Source organism: Primulina huaijiensis, unplaced genomic scaffold (assembly GCF_012295235.1).
Source record: "Primulina huaijiensis isolate GDHJ02 unplaced genomic scaffold, ASM1229523v2 scaffold4153, whole genome shotgun sequence".
NCBI lineage: Eukaryota > Viridiplantae > Streptophyta > Magnoliopsida > Lamiales > Gesneriaceae > Primulina > Primulina huaijiensis.
In genome coordinates this window covers 187,795-208,632 of record NW_027359894.1, presented here as the reverse complement: position 1 = coordinate 208,632, position 20,838 = coordinate 187,795, and the positions used below count along the sequence as shown (strand labels likewise).

The following is a 20,838-nucleotide window of genomic DNA, read 5'->3' as shown; positions in this document are numbered from 1 at the left end:
AAAAAAAAATTAAAAAAGATGAGACTCATTACACGCTCATATTTCAGAGTTTTGGGTCTACCCTAGCTTAATAGACCAAAACATTGGTCGACCCAAGCTTGGGTAGACCACTGGTTTTTGGTCGACCCACGCTTGGGTCGACCCATGATTTGATCGACCCAAGTTTGGGTATACCACTGTTTTTTGATCAACCAGTTTTTGACCCAAGCTGTTTTTTGTGGGTCGACCAAGCTTGGATCGACCAACGCCCAAGCGTTGGTCGTTTTGGGTCTATCCAAGCTTAGTAGACCAAAACATTAGTCGACCCAAGCTTGGATAGACCACTGTTTTTGGGTAGACCACTGTTTTTTGGTCGACCCAAGCAACCCAATTCCTTTCTGAAATATGAGCGTGTAATGAGTCTCATCTTTTTTAATTTTTTTTTTTTTATTAAAAAAAAAAAAGAAAAACAAAATCAAAGCTTGCAAATTATATATTGACCAAAATAAGCTTGAATTCGAATTAAGTATTTTTCGAGCCGGTTCAAAAAATTGGTGAATATGCTCAATTCTTTTACATTCCTTGACATTGGTAAAAATAAAAAAGCTATTCGGCGACGCACAAAGGCCAACGAGTGTCGTTGGCAAAGGACACACCATGTTTTAGCGACGTTGAGTGTGCTCTGTGTTGCGAAATGGACCAATGAAATAACTTCTTCCATAAAAAAATTGCTGACGACGCTTGCAACGCGTTGTGGAATGATATACAAGTTTTGAGACGCTCATAGGTTATCTTAATTTTTGTGACACTTAACTGAGTTGTGTTGCCAAAGGACCAAGAATGTTGGAGGAAAAATTTCCCGCTATGTTTCAGCGACATTGGGTGTGCTTTGCGTCGCCATATGCTTACATTTTGTGACGCATTAACTTTGTCAAGTCGTCAAATAATCCAAAATAAAGGTGAGAAAATGGACGCACACAATTTGCTATTTTAGCAACTCTGAGCATATTATATTCGCCAAATGTTACATTTTAGCGATGTTGACCGTGCGGTGCGTCGCGAAAGATCATATTTCTTGTAGCGCCCATAGCATACGTACCAAGGGGCACTGATATAAATAAAGTTAAGCTTCAAATTTCCGAACATTTGATGAGCCCAAAAAAATAACTATGATATTGAAAATTTAAAATCCATTCGTTCGGTTAAAATAAACAAAAAAAAAAAAAAATTAAATCAAGTTTGATGAATTCAAAATAAAGATACCTAAAATTTATCTAAATAGTTTGAAAGAACTTGGATTAAGGGTTTGAAGTGCAACTTTGGAGGAATTCTTTTTCTCGTCTTTTATGTTTGACATTTTGTTGAAAAATATGTTGTGTTGGAAGTTTGCAAAGTCGCTAAAATGGATGCAAGAAATCTTGGATTGTGGAAAACGATGCTCTTTTAGTCACTCAAGCTATCACAAAACCAATTGTTAAAGCTCGATCCTTAAATTGAACAAATCCGAGCAGCCTGCATATCTTCACGGGGAATTGTTGTTCAACACTGTCCACGATAAGCCAACGGAGTGGCTCATTTTTTGGCTACACAAGCTCTCACTGCTGATCTTATTGTGATATATTGATTCTAGACTTTTAATGAATTTCACGAAGTCTCAAAAATTTAAATATATTTAATTTAAACATTTATATATTGGATAATAGTTAGTGATATTCGATGCAAACTTTGTAAAGTTTTAAAAATCACGTGGTAGCTTTACTTTTAAAAATTATCACGCAAAGTGATAGTGAATAAAATTTTATCAACTTGAATATATATATATATATAAATAATGTGTGTCCGATTGATTGACTTTAAAAAATTTATAACACACATATATAAATTTAATTATAATAAATTAAATATATTGAAATTCTATAAAATTACAATATTTTTATTGATACATAAAAAAATATTTAAAATAAATAAAAAATATTCATATTCAACTGTTAGTTCAAAGAAATAAAAAAATCCCAACAATAAATTATAAAATTTATAAAGTTCTAAGAAAAAATTTATAAATGTCAAAAAAAGTTCTGTAATATAAATATGCAAGATTATGCGAAGATTTTTATAAATACACGAGATTTTACAAAAGTTTGCAGAATTTATATCTCCACAAAAGTCGATCATTCTAAAAAAAAATCAATAAATCTCTGCAACTAACACAGTGTTTGAATTTTTCCATTCACTTCCCTTGTATCCAACTACATATGTACACAAAGATTCGTATATTGATATTTGAATGTGATTCTACCAATAACAATAAAAAAAATTCCCAATAATTTCGAAGCAGATAGGATGGGGCTGAAGATGAAAGCTCCATCCTCCCAATTATCAAACAGAGAGGGAATTTTAAAATATGCATAAAGTGACACGCAATCCCCCCCCCCCCCACACAACCCACCCACCCACCAACACCCACCCAAAAAAAAAAACACTTTCCACTGCTTCACGTACGTGTTCTCCTTGCAATTGGTTAGTACAACCCAACCAATTTCTAACACACACACATCTATCTCCACATCTTTACATAGCCAATGATTTTATACCACGTACCTCCCTGGCCTCCTAATTCTTATTACATTTATTTTATATTAATAATTATTCACTCACGCATTAATTTTTAATTGAAAAAGAACAATCATATAATATTTAAGTCAAACCAAAATTTATTGAAAAAACAAACTTTATTTGATCTATTTAAAAAATAATTTTACATTTTTCAAAACTTAGTTAACGGTGGTATATTTAGTAAAAACAAAAAAATAATAATAAAACTAAATGTAGGAACTAAACTATATAATTAGATACAAATAACCAAAAAAAAATGTACAAGTTTGTTAAATTACATGTAGTAACACATTATTATAAAAGTAAAACTAAGAGTTGTGTATTTATTATATTTTGCATCATTCCACGACCAACGACGAACATACACCGGTTCATCCGAACTAAACGGGTTGGATTGAGTCAGAGATCTGTATATGCATTTAGCTTAGTCGAGAACCAGTTTTAAACAGGCCGAGTTTCGTAGGTCTACCTGAACCCGTTGCCATATCTAATTTCCACGAAACCACCAATATTCCAATTTTATGTTGGAATATTTAGTCAAATTTGGGTAATCGGCCATCGATGATACTTGTCCAATTAACTTGATTGTCATATTTGGATGATTCCATTAAAATGACACTGAGGCCATTATTTTCTCCTACGAATATCTTATGATTCAACTCAACTCAATACCTATTATCATAGTTTTAGTTCATAAACTATTTTAAATTTACCTATTAATTAAGCTGATAATTTGACGATTTTTTTTTATTTTGCACATTTAGTGTGATTTTAGTAAGAGTACTGTTGCTAAGTCATGATTAGATATTATCGAGATCAATTAAATTGGATATTGTTGACATGTTCGATGAAAGAAAAATAAAATAAAATGTTATAGGCAAAAACTTATATGAGACGGTCTCACGGGTCGTATTTTGTGAGACGGATATCTTATTTGGGTTATCCATGAAAAATTATTACTTTTTATGCTAAGATCGATTATTACTTTTTATTATGAATATCTCTAGGGTTGACATGTCTACTTAATGTTATATGGTGTGGATGAAGTCGGTTTTCAAGGTTTGTATTTTAATTAATGGAGAAACTAGCTAGGCCAAAGAGATTAAACTGAAAACATACAGCTGTCTCATTTCTGGAACTTTCACAGTACCCTTTCCCATGATTCCTTTAGCTAGGCTAAGGTGTCTGTCCTCTTTTCTTCTTTCCCATTGGTCCACTCTTGCATCGATCTTCCCTTTCATGGCCTCCCACGTGTCTTTGTATTGAAGGTTTTTTTTTTTTTTTTTTTATGCTGTGGTGACCTTGTGACAGCATTTAATATTTACCTTTTCTCCAGATTCCTGTTGTTCAATTGNTATATCTCCATTGATACATCATACATGCGTGGTTTTGAGGCAAAAGCTTCGAAATCGAGGGAGGATGATGATCAGTACTCGGTGATGAACTGGGTAATGCTGAGGTTTCGGCCCATTGCTCCCAAGCCAACAGCCGGAGATCAGTTGATCTCAGGCGGCGCCGTGGATCAGAGCAGGAGAAACGATCCCGCCAAAACCGCTGGACGAACCAAGAGAAGGTACGTTAGAGTTCGTGGCAGGCAAAACAAACAACCGGTGACAAGAAAAATCAGCGACGGAGAAAAATCAGGGATCGAAGATGAATCCCAGGAAAAAGAAAAGGTGACCCTTCAACTGCTGCCGGCGTCCGAGAGATCAGAAGACGATAATTCTTTCGGTATCATAAGCTTTCAAAAAAATCAAGAAAATACGTCGATATTCATGTATGGTGATTCGGATCCGTCGTCTAAGTTATGTAACAGCATCATAAATCACAAAGCGGTCGATTCCTGCGCCGTAACAGCAGAGAGATCCAACTCTGTGGCTGAGACGTGGATAATCGTAGAGCGAGTGACGGATGCGTATCCAGATAGTTCTGCGGGAGTAGGTTTAGGGTTTTCGGACTGGGAAAAGATCAATAATCTGGAGATGGACACGTGTCCCGGGTTCGTTTCGGACTGTACAAACAAGGTGGTCTGGTTGAATGAAGCCTGCAGAAAGATGATCCAGGACGGCGAAGAAGACGCGACAGCGGCTCACAAGGTGAGGCTGGCGGTGAAGGAGAAGCTGCCCCATTACTGGCCATCTTTTGCATGCCGGATCCGGTTGATGCAGCAAAAACCCAAGAGGTCGATGACAGTGGCATGCGACGTGTGGAGAATGGAAAACGCAGGGTTTGCATGGAAACTGGATGTAACCACTGCGCTCGGTTTAAGAACTTTCCGATGAAGGAACAAGATTCCCCGGCCAGGTGATATATTAATCAGTTTAATTTAATTTTACTTTTAAAGGGAATATATAATTTTTCAAAAACATCAAGAAACCGTTTGGTGTGAAGACATCATTCTGCGTTTGATTCAAGTTTAATTTACAATAATTGAAGTTAAGAATTAAGTATTTTATCAAAATCTCTCAATTTAATTATCATCCATCACACGAACCAAGTGGTACGTGAAAGTCACCGACTATGACATACCCGATGTTGAAGCTAGAAAAAAAACATACCTGATGTAGTAAAAAAACATGCTGATTCACACAAAAATGGAAAAAAAAACAGAGAAAGGGATTAAAAAAAATTGGTATATATTTTTGTTCGAATTCAACAACCAACAAATCAATCAAATCAAATCAAATCTTCGCATACCCTTGTTCATGTAGGACGAAATTTTAAAAGGTTAAATGTGAATATATTTCCAAATATGAGAAATGCATAATTGAATTGGAATCCCATTTTTTTAAGTCAACTTTCTATCATATTTGGAGGCATAAATTATGGAATTTGTTGCCCGAAAAGATATGCAGACCGTGGTAATTAAAGAGATGAATTTTGTTCGTGGCCTCATTTCGATCGGACAATTCTATCTTAATCCGGGAGATTTACTCCCTGTTATTAAATAATATATATGTGTCAAAAATTTTTATTTTATTATCAATTTATTTTGGTTATTAGTTAATTCCCTCTTTTTATTCCCGCCACCAATAATTATTTTTGCCACTAAATCATTTTTTCTTAAAATATATAGCTAATTAACATAAATTAAAAAGTTTGGAGATTTTGGACCACAATGCTATAACATGTCTTTTGTTGATTCGAGATGAAAAAGTTTTGCAATTTCAATTATTTTGTTGAGAGAGATATCATGTCTTTGGTATTTCATTTATGATTTGTGATATCATATTTTTACGTGATTTTGATACACATGCTTTATACTTTATTGAAGAAACATGATTTATTTTCTGGGTATGCTTAAAATTTTTATAGTGTTAGAATGAAAGAAGCAAGAGAGAATTTTTTTTTATTTAAGTATAAGCAATGTCTAAAATAGAAATTGAATAAATATATAAATTAAACAAGCTATGTAGTTTTGAGATTTAAGTAATTGTATCTCTTAAATTGCATAGCATTTACAATAGCTAGAGTAATTTTATTAGCATTTATAAATGGGTAGAATATTTATTTTTATATAAATTTTTTATAATAATTAAATTTTAAAATATTTATTTTTAATATTTTATATTATTCTACCACAAAAATAAGAATAATAAAAAACGGAAATTTTAAATCTCAAACGTAAAAGTTTTACTATGAAATAAAAATTTCATGTAATTTTTAAATATAAAATATTAAGTTTTAAAACTTGAGAATAATAATAATAATAATAATATAATAATAATATGACACATGTTATATACATGAAACGAAATAATTAGTTTAATGATTTTGTGTGATTATGGTTAAAGTAGTGTCAAATGCAATAATAATTAAGAAAAAGAAAAAGAAAAAAAGACACGTGTAAGGAAAAATTTAATGGGGTGTAATTCACCTGATGTAGGATAGAATTGGCCATTTGGATCCAAAAGCTGTAAAATCGACAAAAAAAAAAATCTAAATTAATGAATATATTGTCATATTATAAGACGTTAGGATGATCCTATCAACACATAAAAATAAAAAAATAAAAAAAAAGCTGAGTACAGTACCCTTCGTTGAGGCAACCCACTTCGCCAAATAAAATATGTGAGTTTTGCTTAGAAATTTCTCAACCCTCCAAATTATACTTGACTAAGCCTGATGAGTCAGTATGTCCTGTCATGTGAGTTGAATTGATAATTTCTTAACCCAACAAAAAAACGAGCCTCTTCCACTAACCCGTTTTAACATCTCTATCATCAACATATATGTGTCCGGACTTCAATTTTTAATTTGTAAACAATTGAATTTTATATAATTTTCATGATATATACGTATCTAAGATATTGATGCATAGAGCCGTGGACTCAGGATTTTGCTGTTTTGGGAGCTAAATTTTATTTAAAAAAAATTATTGATAAAAAAACTGACAAGTCGAGAATATAAGCTCAAATTTCTTTAATTTATATATATTTTAATTAATCAATTAATTAAGTAATTATATATTTTGAATATCAATCTTGCAAATAATGATACAAAAATTTATTATATTAATATGGTAAATTTGATTGAATAAATATATTCCAATTTTAATAGAGGGCATCTGATTATATTTTAATTTTAAAAACAATAGCGTGAAAATATGGTGGATGAATAAATAAATTTAGGAGTGTCAAAATCAGATACGATCTACCAACCCGACACGATTCAGCCCGAAAAAATCAGGTTTGGGTTTGGGGTTTTCGGGTTCGGGTCAGATCGGGTTGGACTCGATAGCTGACCCGAAGAAATAGATCGGGTTGGGTTCGGTTCGGGTCAACCCGAGTTGAGCCGAAAATTATTTTTTTAAAAAAAATATATAATTAATAAATATTATCTATATTTTAAATATTGTATGTCCAAAAAATATTTATTGTATATTTATATCATAAATTTTCATAATTTAATATTTATTTTGAATATTTTTTTATTTTCTAAACAATTGTTTATTTGATTTAGTAATATATTTTATTTTTCTACAATTAGACTTTCAAATTTAAATCATATATATGAGGGAGATATTTTTATTATGTGTTTAAATTAAAATATTTTTTTAATATTATTTAATTTTCTTAAAATTTTTTTTTTAAAAAAATCGAAATCGGGTTAATTGGGTTGAACGGGTTGATAGGGTTGATTCGTGTGCGGGTTGGGGTTGAGTGTTTTCGGGTTGTCTCGAGTTCGAATTGAGCAATTTTCGAATAGTATTATTGTCCAACCCACCCAAATTTACACCCTTAGATGAATGGATGATTTTATTGTTATTTTATAATTACTTTTAAAAAATCGAATTATTCATATTATTTTCGTTATATTGTGTATACCGTTTAAATTTTAACAAAAAACATAATTATAGATTTTATTTCTATTCATAATATAATTTTCTACCCAGTATCACACTAAATAATATAAACCCCACTTAAATTTCTTCATAAGCCGATCCTGATCCGTTTATATCAAAAGTAGAAAAGCCTAAACACATAACATTAAAGTCCAAAATATATTAAAACATTGTTCGAGGAGGAGTCTATGAGTGTTTGACTAATGATCAGAAGTTCGATTATCTTATCAACAATTTCTCGAAACGAGACTAGATGTGTAAGACATATATGGGTTGAGGCTAGACTCAGCTGAAATAGGTCCGTCCGCCCTTGGATGCATACATTCCACAATTCATGGTGAATTAGTTGATATTACAAACGCATTCATGTGTAGATAGGATTTCGAAGAAAAAACTCACTTCTTGCATGTCAAAGCCGGAGCAATGTGGGCACAAATCGATTGAGAATTCAAGTACATTAACAATTTAATTATATATAAGGCTCATTACGATAAGCGACCAACCGAAAATAGTTAAAATTCTTTGAGTTGATAAACTGACGGTACAGAGATAACAAATAAAATATTTACTCTCATCTCGAAAGGGAAAATTATAGTTTATTTGTAATTTGTATGTCGCTCAATTTATAGTTTTAGTCCATTAAATTGTATTTTTTTTCCAATTTTAATTATTTTTCGTCAGATTGTCGAGGTGATGCTGGAAAACGAGAGTATGGGGCATGTGGTCTTCGATATTCACTTGATTCGAGTTTGTTCAAACAAATTCAACTACCCAAATATGACTCTCGTTTAAGCCCCCTAAGAACAGGCCTAAGGCACAACAAATATATTTCACCATTCGTTTTAAAAGAACTATACATCTTTTAGAAGTAAAAATTTTTTCTGTATCATGATCTATATCTACCAATTTTTTTTACTTGCACATCGTGAAACCATTTTACCCTTCTATGATGAGGCGTTGTCGGTGTGATTGTGAATTCGAGATCAGTTGATGTATTAAAATTTTTTTTTCTTGGCAGGTCTCAACCAGAAACGAGCAAAAATATGGTAGAAGACAGGCTAAAGTACACTTCTTTTGAAATGTTCAATGTGTTTCTAACATTATTTCATAATATGTCCAAAAGACATGGATTTCGATCAAAACACAAGCACATAGTCAAAGGCATGGATACACCACATGAATGTGTTATGTGTATCGATCCTACGGCATACGAAACAGAGGTGTGAATCTAGTTTCATCATGGCCTTCAAGACCAATAAAATACAAAACGAACACAAATAACACACTTCATATTACACCAGTTTAATCATATGAGAGTTATGTTTAAACCAACAGTAGCACATAAAAACACACACTGTGAGGTAGCACTGAAGCCGTGAACTTTGAGAGGATAATCATGCGAGTTGGGCCAAAGTAACATCAAATCAACCAAGAGCACGAGCACCTAGTATGCCCACAGCTCCAAAAGAGGCTTCCCTTCTTGGCAAACAGTCACAGATTCCATAGCCATTTGCCTCAGCTTTTTCTCGACCTCTTCAACGGGAAAGGTTGCATCTATAACCTGTAATAGAGGGGGAAAACAGACCAGGTTAAGCATAGTAATACCATCCAACAAGCCCAATCTATTAACCATTAAGCAATTGAATCAACTAATTATTACTGGATGGTTAATCGTTAGCAGCATCACAGCTTATGCAAATCCATAATTGATTTAAAGTTCACTGGCCGCACAATGAGAAATAAAATCAAGAAAAGTGGAGAAAAGAAATTACCTTCCATGTTGCATCCCGAAGTGTTTGATATGATTGAGCTACTCGTTTTTGAAATTCGAGCTGCTCATATTTCTCACCTCCATAACCTCCTCTCTTGGCTGCATTCTAAAATTTATTAACATGTTTTGTCAGCTGAATTTAACAGGGAAAAGAGTAACTCGAGTGTCATTAAAACAAAATATGATTGATGCAATGAAATATCATAAACCACGTGAGCATAAATATCCCCAGTCTATTAGCCTCGTCTGAAAGGCTAGGGAGTTAAAAAATAATAATACAAATGCTATTCGTTTTAAATGACTTCCACAATGAAAACAATCATTTCCCGTGTATTTTAACCGATGACGGTGAATGAATGTTTGAGATAAATATAAAGAGATAATATCAGAAAATATGTTTCCAGTAAACACGATATACCTCTGGTGATATGTCAAGGTATACCACTAGATCTGGGGCCACCAATCCTGCCTCTGGAGCCTGCAAGAATAAGAGAATGATTTAAGTAATTTGCAAGTTCGAAAGACCCCCGCCCCCGGGTCTAAGTTCAATGTATAGTTTAGACAAAATAAAAAGGTAGTACGACAACTAGCACCCGACCTTACACCACTCCATATCAAGTCCTTTGGCAGATGAGAAAGCAACTCCAGAAAAAGAATAACGGTCAACTACAAGTGTGGTTCCACTTCTCAGTTTAGACTCCATTAATGATCTATGTTATGAAGTAAGTGATCCAACAAAAACGTTGACAAAATTGTAAGCGGAAACAACAAAATGAATATCAACAGAAAGGTGATAAATATAAATGCAACTAAATAGTGGGCATCAAGCACATAACAATCAAGTATACAAGTTCACCAGTAATAAGCATCAATATAACACAAATAAGTAAACTAACCTCTTCTCCCAGCGATTCGCACTGAAGAGGAGATGGATGGCACGATCATCCAGATGAGATTTGTTGGCAAGATAGGAAGAAATCATCTGTCCAACACCAGTATCTCTATCAGGGAATCTCCATGACTCAACTGAATGACCTAACTCTTGTAGGTAGGAAAGCAATCTACCACATTGAGATGTCTTGCCGCAACGATCCAATCCTTCTAGAACAATTAATGCGCCCCTGGAATTACTTTTGTGTTTATTTTCCATATGAATTCTTCTCAACGAGCACTTCAATGGAAACTTATAATTTATCCGAGGACTTGGTGATCGTACCGCTGCTATGGTTGAAAATTTTCTGAAAGACAACAAAAACAACAATCAAATCAAAATAAATATAGATCACCGACAACCCATATATCTAAACAAAACCCAGAAAGACTCACAGCCTAATTAAATTTCCAACAAAATCAGAAGACCCATATAAGTAGAAATTCAAAACCCACAAAGATATTTCGCCAAACAACTAGCAAAATACCGCTTTGCAACGGAAAACCAGCTGAATATCCAGACAAATCAACAAGTAATAAGCAAAAATCGCACACGATGGAACTTACAAAGCCTTAAAAAGGGTGAAATGGCAGGTATGTTGCATGCCCTGATCAAGAATCCTACAAACAATTAGTTTATCAGGATTTTTCAAAAAAACAAAATCAATCAAGAAATAAACATGATGAATCTAGTCAACCGACGAACGAACTCTCACCTCTTCTCGTGAAGCGACGCGTATGCTCATAGCATAGAAAAGCTATTACTTGATACAAATCCAATACTCAGAGGACAAAGTGAAGGGAGTGGAGAGGGTTTTCGCGCCTAATTATTTTTCACGATAGGGCCATTTCACTACCATATGGGCCTAAGACTTTTGGGCTAATTTAATGAGTGGACCCTATATTAAATTTGTTAATCCGATTAACGTGAGCTCATAAGGGTTTGTTACCGTTGGTTTTTTAACCCCGCATCTTGTTCCAAACTAGAAATATTGGTGTCAGATAAGTTATTGACGAACATTGGACTATATTTTTTACATGAAGGAAATTGGATTTGATGCCCTTGAGCATATGTCTGAATTAATGGAATAAATGAACTAGCGTGATTTGTAAGCTACTGTGTTAGACTGAAAATTTATTTAATACACACCGAATCTGATTTATGAGAACGACTACTGATTTTTCATTATTGGGTCTTGAATTATGTTGAATTTTTTTCTATCTTAATAGATTGAGAACATGAACTATATTTGATATTTATCTTACATAATCATAATTATTATTAACCAAATAAATGTTATATTTTATAAGGCATGCTTCCCAAAGAATTCATGAGAAAGTGGTAACTTATGGGCTTTTGGTTAAAGAATAGTGTATACTATTTATAATTTTTATTTAAAAATAAAAAAAACACTTTATTATTATTTTTTATTTTTTTAACGAAATATACGCATTGTTTGTGCCACTGATCTATTAGTTATTACTATAATAGAAGTGTGAATGTTGGTTGAATTAGATATGCTAACACAGAAAGATTGATTTAGTGTTCCTTTGTAGTTTGTACCGTATGGTTTGCTCCCACTAAGAAATTTTCTTATGTAATTATTTTTTTTGTCGAGAAATTGTTAGAAAAATATATTTCTTGTGAGACGGTCTCACGAATCTTTATCTGTGAGACAAGTCAACCCTACCGATATTCACAATAAAAAGTAATATTCTTAACATAAAAAGTAATACTTTTTCATGGATGATCCAAATAAGAGATCCGTCTCACCAAATACAACCCGTGAGACCGTCTCACACAAGTTTTTGCCTTGTTAGAATTGGTTCTCAAACTCGTTATCTCATTTCGAATTTGAAATATTTATATTAGATGAGCTACAAATCGTTGCAGGATATAAATATTACTATAATAGAATCTATATATCATTGAAATTCTAATACATTATGGCATAACAAAATACAAAATTTCCTTCAGTTGCGACTACAAACACCAAAGCCAAGAAACTAACAAATTGTCACAAATTTATATCTATGCACCTATAAAAATTTCTTTTGAAAAGTAAATATAATAAATTATAGTATATTTTAAATTTCAATGCTTATTATTAAAAATAAATGAATCAACGAACATTTATGATTTAACTACTTATTAGAGTTGTCAAAATGGGTCGGTCTCCTTTATACATATGTTTTTGAGATTCAGTCGTTTCTTTTGACTCGTCTTAGTCACCCACCAATTTGGTGAGCGGAGAAAACCTCATCCCAACCCGAATTATGTTGTTAGATTAAATGATTACCATCGACATATATACTTTAAAACTCTTTATAAGATCTTTGAATAACAAAATTCACTAAAAAAAAACAGGGGCTAGCGACGGTTTTAAGGCGACGGTTTTAACGACGGTTTGGTGGTCCGTAACAGGAGGTCGCGTCGCCTTCTATTACGACGGTTTCTCAATAACCGTCGCCAAATTAACGACGGTTTTGTTGAAAAATACCGTCGCTAAATTACCGTCATTATATGCAGACCGTCGCTAATTTAAGCAACGGTTTAACTTAACCGTCGCTAATTTAAGCGACGGTTTTTAACAACACCGTCGCTACATTAAACGACGGTTTTTGAAAAAACCGTAGCTTAATGAAACGACGGTTTTTAATCAACTTAACTTAATTATCTAGTAAAAAAAAACTCACGTATGATTTACAAAATAAATAATCTACTATGCTAAAATTCATAAAAAAAAAAATACTAAGCAAAAATTAAAATTAAATATTAAATTTTCTGTATAGAAAACGCTTTACAAACCTGACGTACGCAAAGATATGCAGATCCACGTAACGTTGGAAGATCACACCGACGAGCAAATCTACGAAATTAATACGAAAAAATGTTAGTACAAAGCAAAAAAACCGAAACTCCGAAAAAATTGATAGAGTTTCACTGCTACCAGGAAAGAAAGGCGAAAATCGCTGAAGAAAATGTTCTCGAACATTGGTATATATACAGAATTTTAGCGACGGTTTTTACAAAAACTGTCGTCATTAGCGACGGTATAGATTTAAACAGTCGCTAATAGCGACAGTTTTAATAAACCGTCGCCGATCTAGATTGGCGACGGTGTTTGGTACAGTCGCTATTAGCGACGGTTTAAGTTAAACTGTCGCTAATAGCGACGGGTTTTTACAAACCGTCGCTATTGGCGTGGTTTTTGAAATCCGGTGCTAATAGCGACGGTAGACAAAGTCTGTCGCAGAATATTGCGACGGGTATTTTGGTGACGGACTTAAATAAAAACATTTACAGCAATTTTTCACCTGGCTATGAAATTTGGTCGGTCCCAACTTTAATTGCGTACACACACACACCGTGTCGAAAGTTCTCACGATTTGCTAGCATGGCATTCCTAGTAATTAAACCTCGTCGTTTCATTTTGTTGTACTAGGTTGGCTTGTATTAAAAATATATGACAAGTTAGAATTTTGCCAACTTTCTAAAACTACCGAAATCTTGTTAAGGAAAAAATATAGTAAATTGTAATTATTTTTGGGCTAAATAATAGATAAAATTATCTATAAACTCATAGACTTAAATCCAAATTAATACATTTTATGTTGGTGGAAAACATACAAAGTTTTTTCAAGGAAAGAAAACTCGTATAGTTTCAAAATATAATTGACTTGATGTTTTGTTTTGATTAAAAAAATATATTAAATTACCGTGTTTTTTTTTTTGTTTTTTCAAAATAATTATTTTAATACTTATTATAATGAAAAAAACGAGTTATTTCGAAATAAAATTTTAATTTTTAAGTTCAATATTGGTTTTTAAAAAGGAACTGTATTAATTAATAATTGGTGAATTTTGAAAATTCGGCTGAGGAATGAAACGTTGAATCCAACAAGCTTATGGTCACAGTCAACTTGCTTGGTTGCTGATCCAAAGTGGTTATTGTGTACACTATGCTTAGCCAAAAGGATTTCTTGCATGTACAATATGTCTGGCGATCTACAATTTCAAACATTGACGGAGATAGAAAATCACGTCTGAATCGAGATGATAATAAACAACATGATGAGAGTAGTAGATATAAAAATCGAGAAGAATATAGACTGAGTGGTGTTAAGATGACAGTTCCATCTTTCCATGGGAGAGCCGATCCAAAGGAGTATCTTGATTGAAAGGAGATGATGAAGTGTATTTTTGAGGTCTCGGATTATTTCGAAGCTACGAAGGTAAAACAAGCTTGTAGTGAGTCTAGAATATTTGTCTACGTTATTGAATTTTTTCATCCAAATAAATAAAAAATTTGAAATACATATTTTAAATTCATCAATTTAAGCACAAATTTTAGAAAATATTGAACTCGATCTTATTATAGATAAGGAATTTAGAATAATTGTCTCTGTGAGGATTTCAAAATTTTGGTTCATCCAAAGTCAAACATTTGCGTCTCCATTCCATTCGTTTCCCTTCTCTTTTTGTCTTCATTTGTTTTCTCACTTTGAAAAAAAAAACGGATGTGCTGTTTTTTTTTTTAAGACATGTATTAATATTTTCCTACTTATTTCAAGTTTTTAAAATTTAATTGTCCTAAATTTATGAAAGTCGTGTTTGGATTTAAAGAATTTATGTCTAATGATTTTCAAATTCATTTATTGTTAATATATGTAAATACAATAATAATTACAATGTATCTGAATTATAACCAAGACGAGTGTCATTTTAAATTCATATTTCAAATTCTCCATCAAATAAAATAGTTCATTCCAAATCAAATTCTCTCATTAAAGGCACAACTTAAAATAATTTTGCTTTAGAAACATTCAATATTAATTAGTATATTAAAACTTCAACTAGCTTTTGATTCAATCTATGCCTTAAACGGAAAAAACCTAAACATATTATGAAAAGCAATCCGAAATAAAAACAATTCGGATATCGGATTAGATATTTATAAAATCGAAAAATCAAATCGAAGTATTGTAAAATCGAACCAAACCGAAGGGTCCAATTAACAACTCAATATATCAATGTGTTTATTATTATTATTATTATTTTTTGAACCGAAATTATAAATATTATTAAGAACCAAGACAATTACAGTCTTCATTCAAAACATCAAAGATAAAATCTGGAGGAGTATTCCAGATTAAAGGATGAGCATAGTAACAAGATGCCCTAGCAAAGTTGTGGGTAACATTGTTTGCTTGTCTAGGTGTGAAACATGCATAGAGTCATCTTCTCTTTCCGAGGTTATTGCCTCAACAACTATTTTAGAATCGGACTCAAAGATTACATCTTAAACATTCATGCCTTCAACCCAGCTAAGAGCTTCCTTGAACGTCATTGCTTTGCATCTTTAATTCCTATTTTTCCAAGAAACACATTAGTTTTAGCTGAAATAAATAGTCCGTCTGAGCCTCAAAGTACCATTCCCACCCCATTCCTTGAACCATTCTGTACTGATTCGTCGACATTGCATTTTAGTGCTTGAGCTTGTGGTTTTTGCCAGATAACTCTTTCCCCGTCCTGCTGGTTTTTTCTATCTTGAGTTCCTTCAATGCTATGCACCGGTCTCCAATCCGTCAAGAGTTGTAACGCTGAACTAACCACTGAGACGACAGGTTTTACAATTTTGTTCCATAGCTTGTCGTTTCGAGCCCTCCATATGCCGCATAATACTATTGTTATATTTTCAAAAGTGCTAACATCTACTTTCTGGAACAATTTTAACATCCATTAGACGAAACCACAATTATCTACAAAATTAACCGTCTTTATTTTATTTCAATTTTTTTAAAAAATTTATCTATCCTTTATTGATTATTAATATTAATTAATCAAATAATTTTAAATATAATTTAACATTTATAATTAATTAAGTATATACCAATAACTAGGTATATACGAACCGATATGTCACATATATATTCCCATAATCACAAATACTGAAACACATCCCAGAAGGCCAGAACATGCCTTCCGTGCGCGTCATAAAATCTTTTCAGAATTTCACGCCGATTCGTCTCCCGCGCCTCTATTCCTATGTTTTTCTCGCTAACCCTTCTTCCTCCCCCTTTTCCTTTCGCTTTTCACCGTAAAATTAAAGCCGAAACCCGAAAACGTAAAGTTTTCTTGATTATGATCAGTTTTTTTCATCGACACTAATCATCCGTAGATTAAAGTAGATGTATTCTGCGTGAAGTAAGCCTATATTCTCTGTTCGGTTTGATCATATATATATATATATACAAAAAAAGAAAACTTTTTTTTGGGTTTTTTCTGATTTTTAACGATGTAGTTATGTGTTCTTGATGTCTCTTTACGGACAGAAGATGGCACCCGTCACTCCTAGTTTGAGTTGTGTGTCTAGGAGAACCAGAAGTGCTTGGGACTCCTTTTACAGAAATAAACACAATGAGATTAAAAAGAAGGAAGGTAAAAGAAGTGATGCTATCGGCAATGCGTCAACTGATGTGAAACACGAAACCAGCAATCAAGATGTAGTGTATGTCGGTTCATCAGGGGATGAGACATTTGTTAACAATGAAATCCAGAGGAGTTCAAATGTTTCTGTTGATTCGGAGGGTTCCGAGAACTCGGAATCGGAATCCAGCAGCCATGAGGACGATCATAATCTTGACGAGGACTATAAAGTTGGCAGTTATTATCAGAGTGTAAGTATGACAAAGAAGGCATCAAGTGGCACAAAAATTTTGGGGAGACCAGCCAAGAAAAAGGCTCGTTTGCCCAATGAACCGGACTTGATCGAGAAGTTGGTGGAATGTATATGGGATGGAAGGGATTCACGTGAAGAAAAACCAGTTTCTGTTGCGGAGAATGATTCGAGTAAAGAGACATTGCCGTTGAAGTTCAGGTTTGAGGATGATGAGCCTTGTTTACCGGAGAAATCGGATTGGGAGGCGGAAATCGATTCTCTTTTCTGTGATGCATCAAGTGCCCCAATAAAGTTGGGGAGACCAGCCAAGAAAAAGGCTCGTTTGGCTAATGAACCGGACTTGATGGAGAAGTTGGTGGATTGTATATGGGATGAAAGGGGTTCACATGAAGAAAAACCAGATTCTGTTGTGGAGAATGAATTGAGTAAAGAAACATTGCCGTTGAAGTTCAGGTTTGAGGATGATGAGCCTTGTTTACCGAAGAAATCGGATTGGGAGACAGAAATCGATTCTCTTTTCTGTGATTTAGAGATGGGATTATGGGAATCTGGTGATGGCAGCACAGATATTTCAAAGGTGCAGATTGATATCTCCCAAATTCTTAACTTACTTTGTGTTTATTTATTCTTGATATCTAGATTGGATTGTGGCAATAATAAACTGTGTTGTGGTAACTTATGCTACAGATATACTCGGTGGATCATATGAAAAAATTAAATGATTTGTACTCATTTAGAAACATAGCACCTGACTTTTATGCTCGAACAAATATAGGAATTTTGGCGGATCTTAGACGTGTGTATCAAACTGCCAAAAGTCGAGGATGGGGTGCCCATACTCGATGGCCTTGAACTGCTTTCCTTCTTGGTTGCGATGTAATTTTATATGTTGTTTCGTCTTACAATTGATGTCCATGAATAGAAGCTTATTGCACAACTTCCTTTACAGGCTGATAAAGATGATAGTATCTGCCAAGAGATTGATAAAAGTCCAGCAGCGCAATGCGGTCGAGGGAAGCATAATGTTTATCTTGATGATGAAATAGGCATCAGGTGCAAATACTGTTCCGACGTGATACTGGAAATAAAATACGTCTTACCGCCTTTTGTAAGTTTATCAACTTGCCCTTTGTCCCATTTGTCTAATTTTATATGAGCATGATGCATTTGAATACATGTTATATATAAACTATTTATCTTCCTTGAATTTTATTTTGGGTGTTTAAATGTCCAATTCTCTCCTGTAGTATGTGGAACACGTGGAGAAACGGGGAAAGAAAGGCAACGAATCAAAGGATGATTCTGTCATTGATGATATCGAGCTTCATGGAACATCTAGTGGAAATCTGGATTGTGGTATTCATCTCAAAAACACAGTCATGGAATTAATTCCTCAAGGCGCCGAAGAAATGTATCCACATCAAATTGAAGGCTTTAAGGTCATGTGGCGGAACATTGCTGGAGATACCGACATCAAAAGACTAGAGAGGCTGCCTGCTGAAAGCGGTAGAGGCTGCATAATCTCGCACGCCCCTGGCACTGGCAAAACACGACTCACCATAGTATTCATCCAAACATTTTTGAAGCTATACCCGACATGTTGTCCCGTGATCATAGCTCCACGAGGCATGCTCATCACCTGGGAACAAGAATTCAAAAAATGGAAGGTTGACTTACCATTCCACAACATGAATGAAACCAAGTTATCTACCCTAGAAACCTCGATGGCTGCTAATGTTGTTGGTCATACGGTAGACCATAAAACAAGCAGGGATTTTATTCGTTTAGTGAAGCTTTTCTCCTGGAAAAAGGGTGGAAGTGTGTTAGGAATTAGCTACCAGTTGTTCGAGAAACTTGCTGGAGAACATGAGAAGAAAAGAGGAAACGAACAATTCAGGAAAATACTCCTGGAAATGCCAGGTCTTTTAGTTCTGGACGAAGGGCATACCCCTAGGAACAGCCAAAGCTTAATGTGGAAGGCCTTGACAAAAGTAACCACCCAAAGGCGTATAATTCTATCGGGGACACCTTTTCAGAATAATTTCTCTGAACTTTACAATACACTGTGTCTGGTGAATCCAGGATTTTCTAGTCAGATCAAGCGTAGAATTGGAAAACTGACTCGGAAAACGCGAAGGGGGGATACAGCAAAAGGGGAATGGGAGTATCTACTTAGTTCTATCAGCAAGAAAAGCAGAGCTGAAGATGAATTAAAGAAGATTCAATCGATGATCCACCCGTTTGTCCATGTTCACAAAGGCTGTATACTTCAAGAAACTCTCCCAGGTTTGAGGCACTCTTTAATTCTTTTGAAGCCTACAGACATGCAAACTAGCCTACTTCAAAACGTCGCACGGATCAACAAGTTCTTAGAACAAGATTACATGGTATCCTTGATATCAGTTCATCCGTCACTTGTCTCCAAGTATCCAGAATTTTCCAATTTCAGAAGAAAGCTAGAACGCAGGAAAACAGACCCCAACTCTGGAGCAAAAACCCAGTTTGTTATTGAACTTATCCGGCTTGCTGCTGTACTCAAAGAAAAGGTTTTGATTTTCTGCCAATATATTGACCCTTTACTCCACATTCAACATCTGCTAGAAACCCATTTATCCTGGATCGAAGGGAGGGAAGTGATTTACATGGATGGAAAACTCGACGAAATGCAGCGACAATTTTCCATCAATCGCTTCAATGAAAAATGTAGTTCGGCCAAAGTAATGTTGGCATCACAAAGGGCTTGTGCGGAAGGAATAAGCCTGGTTGGCGCATCAAGGGTTGTGCTGTTGGATGTTGTGTGGAACCCATCCTTTGAAAGGCAGGCAATAAGCAGAGCTTACAGGCTGGGGCAGGAAAAAATAGTTTATGTTTATCATTTAGTGACTTCAGTGGAGATGAAGAAATATGCAAGGCAGGTGACCAAAGACCGCATTTCAGAGATGATTTTCTCGGGGAATGTTGGGGACGCATCTTCACGGGATACTATTATGGAAGATAAAGTGCTGGATACCATGGTTAGTCGTGAAAGTTTTAGCCGCATTATTGAGAGGATTGTTCCCCAGCCAAAAGAGTCTGATTTGGTTGATACTTTTGATTTTGTGCATCTTCAGCAAACTTTTTGACAGGTACAAATTTTGTGTTTTTGTTCTGTATCATTCTCTGATTTAGGAGTTGAAACAGAAAGTAGATAGAAATGTAAAACTTACAAAACTTTTTCTGAAGATGAATGAAATTTTTTGTCAGTTCCTTTGTGCTACCTTGAGATTGATTGTACTTTGTTTTTACCTGAGAAAAACATACTTTCTTCATTTATTATATGCTAACCAATGACACTATTCCCTGTCCTTCCTGTGCTTAAACCCCTTCTCATCATCCCCCATTCTTCATTAATTCTTGGAGTTCGACTACTACATGATTATGTTGTCTTTGCAATGTTTATTATTGGAGATCTTAAAGAACAATGCTTACAATTTAAATTGATCTCTGTTCTTATCTAACTGACTTCATTTTGAAAAGAT

General features: G+C 34.0%; 2 protein-coding genes across 6 annotated transcripts; one reads left to right on the top strand and one right to left on the bottom strand.

Moving 5' to 3' along the window:
• Positions 1-9,005: 9,005 nt before the first annotated feature.
• LOC140969433 (thymidylate kinase) lies at positions 9,006-13,612 on the bottom strand. Of its 5 annotated transcripts, none has more exons than XM_073430787.1 (8): positions 13,589-13,612; positions 13,447-13,507; positions 11,205-11,258; positions 10,604-10,945; positions 10,306-10,417; positions 10,126-10,185; positions 9,709-9,813; positions 9,006-9,497 (listed from the first exon to the last, which is right to left on the bottom strand). In XM_073430787.1, exons 3-8 carry the CDS (start codon positions 11,240-11,242, stop codon positions 9,381-9,383), a joined length of 774 nt encoding a protein of 257 aa, XP_073286888.1. In that variant the 5' UTR covers positions 11,243-11,258; positions 13,447-13,507; positions 13,589-13,612; the 3' UTR covers positions 9,006-9,380. The 5 variants fall into 5 exon arrangements, with proteins under 5 accessions (XP_073286888.1, XP_073286886.1, XP_073286887.1 ...); XM_073430785.1 differs by lacking the exon at positions 13,589-13,612 and adding an exon at positions 11,354-11,460 and having other exon boundaries at positions 13,447-13,525; XM_073430786.1 differs by lacking the exon at positions 13,589-13,612 and having other exon boundaries at positions 13,452-13,533.
• Positions 13,613-16,976: 3,364 nt separating this feature from the next.
• Positions 16,977-20,659, top strand: LOC140969404 (SNF2 domain-containing protein CLASSY 3-like). The gene is made up of 3 exons (XM_073430725.1): positions 16,977-17,897; positions 18,270-18,428; positions 18,568-20,659. The coding sequence occupies exons 1-3, from the start codon at positions 16,977-16,979 to the stop codon at positions 20,440-20,442; spliced, it is 2,955 nt and encodes a 984-aa protein (XP_073286826.1). The 3' UTR covers positions 20,443-20,659.
• Positions 20,660-20,838: the final 179 nt, after the last annotated feature.

Excerpts from the sequence above, each read along its gene's own strand:
- LOC140969433 (XM_073430787.1), bottom strand. The coding sequence starts at position 11,242 with ATGCAACATACCTGCCATTTCACCCTTTTTAAGGCTTT. Across the intron at positions 10,418-10,603 it reads GCGAATCGCTGGGAGAAGAG|ATCATTAATGGAGTCTAAAC; the intron begins GTTAGTTTACTT and ends TTCATAACATAG. Across the intron at positions 9,814-10,125 it reads ACCTTGACATATCACCAGAG|AATGCAGCCAAGAGAGGAGG; the intron begins GTATATCGTGTT and ends AATAAATTTTAG.
- LOC140969404 (XM_073430725.1), top strand. The coding sequence starts at position 16,977 with ATGGCACCCGTCACTCCTAGTTTGAGTTGTGTGTCTAGGAGAACCAGA. Across the intron at positions 17,898-18,269 it reads GCAGCACAGATATTTCAAAG|GCTGATAAAGATGATAGTAT; the intron begins GTGCAGATTGAT and ends CTTCCTTTACAG. Across the intron at positions 18,429-18,567 it reads AATACGTCTTACCGCCTTTT|TATGTGGAACACGTGGAGAA; the intron begins GTAAGTTTATCA and ends TCTCTCCTGTAG.